This window comes from Propithecus coquereli, unplaced genomic scaffold, assembly GCF_000956105.1.
Source record: "Propithecus coquereli isolate 6110/MARCELLA unplaced genomic scaffold, Pcoq_1.0 Scaffold195, whole genome shotgun sequence".
Lineage (NCBI taxonomy): Eukaryota > Metazoa > Chordata > Mammalia > Primates > Indriidae > Propithecus > Propithecus coquereli.
Genome location: NW_012144411.1, coordinates 1,787,188 through 1,792,279, shown reverse-complemented (window position 1 = coordinate 1,792,279; position 5,092 = coordinate 1,787,188). Strand labels below are relative to the sequence as shown.

Sequence of the window (5,092 nt, the reverse complement as noted above, 5' to 3'; positions counted from 1 at the left end):
TTAATTTATCCAACATCACTAATAATGAAGTTTCTCAAAATCTAAAAGTGATAAGTATAAAATTTGTCTAATTTGACAGAATTTTTTTTTTTTTTTTACAGTTATTGCACATCTTCCTAACTTAAGAAAAAAGACAAGCAATTTAACTTTTCTTGATGACTAAATGACAATGTAACTAATTTTTATGGCTATGCTATAGTAAAATTCTGGAGATTACCTGTTCACTGATTCCATAGTTAAGGTTTCAAAATGTTCAGTATTTTGCTCAATCTATATTTTCTACCAAAACAAAGACTCATGGGACAGAGAAAAAACTGTCAAGGTAATTAATGGAAAAAGAATATTAGTGTTTGACTACAGTACTGATAGCCTACAAATCCTATTAACAATGGATCAGATGAGGAAAAGAGAATATCAAATATCTAAGAACTCTTAAGCCTACTCTATAAATTCTATCAGTGAAATTCCCTGGCATAAATAAGCTCTTATTTTGAAGTAAAAAATGTGTGCTCTAGGAAATCGTTTCATGCCTTATTTGAATTACTCTTACTACAAAATATCTAGCTTTAGTGTTGACTAAAAAGGTCAATGACAAAGAAAAAGGTAAGTGACAAAGTGGTTAAGAAATGGGAAGAAATTTTTCTAACACCCATTTAAGTTGTCTTATTGTCACTTTTGAGCAATCAGCCTTTGTTCATTGTATGAAGTAAGCCTACTGCTTAAAACCTACTGCAGTTAAGGATTAGATATTAAAAAGACAAACTATTCAAGTAAGTGCTCAATATATGGTAGATTGTTAGTTCTAGTATTAAAGAAGTAGGCTGGCAACTACTATACCATTCAATGTGCCATTACCACTTCCATGGACTAAATGGTTCAATAGTTTTCCATGGCACTCAAAATAACATCCTAATTCCAAGTTACCAAGGCCCTGTATACCATGGTCCTTGCCTATGTTTACAACATCATCTCCTGCTACTCTGCTCAAAGCTCATCTTTCTTTAGCCACTGACCTTCTGACAATTTAAAGCCCTTTTCTGCCTAGCAGTCCCTGAAGACACTTTTACCTAGACTCTGAATGAGCATGAGCATATCCAGGCTTTTACCTAGACACTGAATGAGCATATAAAGGCTTTTACAAAGCAGATAAATCATAATCTGCCCCTAGAAACATGAAAATTTCAGGAAAAAATGGAAAAGAATACGAAGAAAATATTTTTATTCCTCCAAAGTATAATTTTTACAGGGGAATGCAATGAGGAAAAAAGTTGACTAAAATTGTTCTCATTTTTCTCTTAGAAAAATATTTAATTTTCTCAGTACTCCCTAAATACAGAGAGCAGTTCCAATGAAGATTTAAAAGAATAGTTATCACACAACCTTCCAAGAATATATGTCCAACCATATAATGGAACTTCATTCCATTTTCTTGCATAGAATACAAGTTAAATGCAAAAAGGAAAGCCTAATAGTTCAGACGTGTTATGAAAGCAAATCAGTTACCTCTGAAGATCATGTATCCTGAAGAAATACAAAATACAAGTTTTTGATTTTCAATTGAATAAATACAATTCTTCATTACAACAACTTTCTTCAAAAACTTAAAATCAAAATGAAGATATAGATAAACTGACCTCTCTTTCGTTGATTACTCGACTGAGCCTCATCCTCACTGACATTTTCACCAGGACCATCTAATTTTGTTTCCCTGTTTTCTTTGCTCTCACTGTTACTTCTCTTTTCAACCTTTTCTTCTTTTTCTTTTCTATTTTGTAGTTTCTTATTTCCTTGGCTGATGACACTCTGACACTGCAAAAATGGTTTTCTGAATGAAATAATTTTCATTAACATTTTCACTAACATACTTCAAAATTTGTAATATAGCTTACATAAATATTACAAAAGAAATGACAAAATTTTTATCAAAAATAAAGAACCACTTTTCAAAAGCCATTGCTAAAAGTCAAGCTGCAGACTGAAAAAAATTTGCTAAGTATTTGATAAAGAACTTGTATCTAAAATACGTAATTAACTCAAAACTCAGTAATAACTCCATTTTTTAAAATATGGGCAAGCTTGATCAGATACTGCAACAAAAAGACATACTGATGGCAAATACATATGAAAAGATGCTCAACATCATTAGAGAAATGCAAATTAAAGCTACAATGCAAATACCACTACACACTTATTAGAATGGCTGAAATTTTTAAAAAACTGACCATATTAAGAGTAAGGATATGGAGTAAGTGGAATTCTCATACAGTGCTGCTGGGAGTGCAAATTTGGCAATTTCTTTAAAAACTAAACAAATAGCTACCATATGATCCAGCCTAGTTATTTACCGCCAAAAAAGAAAGCATACATCCATGCAAAATTTTGTACAAAAATGTACATATGGCAGTTTTATTTGTAATAGCCAAAACCAGAATCAACCCAAATGTCCATTAACAATAGGTGAATGGACAAACTGTGTTACATCTATACAACAGAATACTACTCAGTAACAAAAAGGAATGCGCTGATAACACACAACATGAATAAATCTCAAAATAATCATGCTGAGTAAAAGCTAGAAAAAAAAAGTACCCACTGTATGCTTCCACATATATAAAATTCTAGAAAATGCAAATTAATTTATAGTGACAGAAAACATTTCAGTGGTTGTTTCAGATGGTGAGGGTGAATGAGACAGGGAGAATTACAGTACAAAGGAATAAGAGGAAACTTTGGGGGGTAATGGTTAAGTTCATTATCTTGATTGTGGTGATGGTTTCACAGGTATGCACAGGTCAAAACTTATCAAACTATATACTTTATATATGTATTTCTATTTCAATACATTGTGTGTCATTTATACATCAATTAAATTGTCCAACTTATCTAGAATTACACACCAATAATACTGCACAAATTACAAAGGGTACAGTGTCAAGTGAAAACATGTAACCACATAACCATACAGGTATCTTGATATTTTAGAGCCATCTTTCTGAGCTTTCATAGTTAAAATTAAAAACCCATTCACTGCACACTTCCTGATCTGATATATATGCACATACAGTATAGACATGCACATAAAGTTAGCCATTCAACATACACTGAAAAAACTACAAAAAGAAAACATGAACATACGGCACAAATTCTGAAACACAAAATGGGCCTTGATTAGATATTAAAAATTGATCTCCTTATTGTAGGCATTACAGAAAGATGACTGTCAGGTATACTTCCCCTCTTCCAAACATTAGTTTACCTCATAAGAACACAAACAGATGAAGGAAATGTAATGAATGAAATCAGGTATCTGAAAAGTGGGCAAAACTATAAAAGAGGGTAGCTACTGAGTTTTCAGCACCTCTTCATCAATGTATATGATTTTATAAAAACACAAAATGATTATAATTTGTAATATCTGTTCATACTACACATATTAAGTTAAAGAAACAATAAGGAAAGGTTACCATGGGTAAAGCTGAAGACATCAAGTTCATTACTAATACTGGAAAGGATGACTGCAAGTTAAACTGGCAATAAAATAATCTTATTGATGAATCAAGTCTTTAAACCTGTCCCCCCAGGCAACAATTCTTTACATTTTAAGTAAAATTCTGCATGTTGAAATACAAATATTTTCCTTTTCTTAAAAAAAAGCCTTAAAATAATACTTACTCCAGCGTTGACTAATTCACTTGGTGTTGGCCAATTCGCCATATCGCTGAAATCACTAGCCTAAGGAAGTAACAAATAAGGTTATGTCTGCAAATCGGCTTTCGAAGTTTTAAGCAGAAAAAATATTTTCTCAAAATGACAGCAGTTTAAGAAAATCACCTATATTCAGTTATATACAAGCATCTGCCAAATTAATCCCAAAGTTTCTCCAAACACTTTGAAATAAGAATGTTTTGGTCTTATGATCTAACTTCTAGCATTATTTAATGGCATTAACTAAATACCAATACACATGATAACAAAGGCATATGGGGACTTGAATAAATGCTACAATTCTTTAGAGTATTAACTTTAAAATCAATTACACAATTAGAAGAAAAATACATTTATAATAATCTAAGAAGAGTTTCTAACAATTTTCAAAATTGACATAGTTAAGAACTATTTCCCCGTAAAGACATACCTTGTTGGATTTCTTTGTCTTGAGTTTTCCTGCTTTTATGATTTTTGGGGAACTGAGCTCTAAAGAAAATACACAGAATTGTTTTTACAACTACATTTAATACATTTAAGAAAATAACCATTATACCAATTGCAGTAAGTCAATGTAATGATCATTCCCAACAAAATGTAAAGTTCTGAGACTCAAATTCCTAGCAAAAAAATCAACTACATTTCACACCATAGGTTCAAATTGGTCTTCAGTTTCCAAATCAAGAAGTGGGAAATATTAACAGTTTACTGACACTGAACTAACAGACCAGTCCTCTCATGAATAGAATATAACATGAGAAAATTAGAAATACATGTTTTAATAAAGTTAGAAGCTCAATTTCCTATGGGATACATTTTTCTATACAATTAATGAATTCACCAAGGAGCATCCAGAAAAATAGGTCAGAAGACTTCAAACTATTTGCGCTAGGAAACAGATCTGGCAACCCTAATAGGTTGTACCTAGATTCAAACCATAAAAAAAAGAGAGTAACTGATGTAAAAGTTTATATAACACCATCATTGTATCACTACCTGTCATTATCTTGAATAAGAATTCAGTGGTTGACAATAAAAACCAATATACTATTCTCCAAATGAAGATTTTATACTGCATTTAGTTTGGTTCATTACCCAGCAAGATGACAACATGACAAAGTCATCTAGCTAAACATGACCTAAACAAAAATTAAAATATATTTGGGATTTGCATCTACAGATAACACAGTAATCCTGAAAAATGTGAATCCCTTAAGTCATATCAATTTATAGAATAAAGTAATCTTGTAGCTGAAATCGAGAAGGACATTTAGATACAGAGTGCTTATCAAAGGAAAAGGGACGAGGCATGAAATGTGATCAGGAATGGACATACAGGGATCTTGAATCTTGTAACAATCTACTTTTAAAGCACTATAGTTAAGTA

The 5,092-nt window shown here is 31.5% G+C and overlaps 1 protein-coding gene across 5 annotated transcripts in view; it reads right to left on the bottom strand.

The window, feature by feature from the left end:
• LARP1B (La ribonucleoprotein domain family, member 1B) overlaps positions 1 to 5,092 on the bottom strand; it is a 54,729-nt gene that overhangs the window by 41,533 nt on the left and 8,104 nt on the right. For all 5 annotated transcript variants that reach the window (XM_012643302.1, XM_012643303.1, XM_012643299.1 and 2 more), the window contains exons 2-4: positions 4,136 to 4,194; positions 3,673 to 3,732; positions 1,635 to 1,809 (exon numbers count right to left, since the gene is read on the bottom strand). In XM_012643302.1, coding sequence (XP_012498756.1) covers positions 1,635 to 1,809; positions 3,673 to 3,714 — 217 coding nt within the window. In that variant the 5' untranslated portion in view covers positions 3,715 to 3,732; positions 4,136 to 4,194. The remainder of the gene's footprint in view (positions 1 to 1,634; positions 1,810 to 3,672; positions 3,733 to 4,135; positions 4,195 to 5,092) is intronic.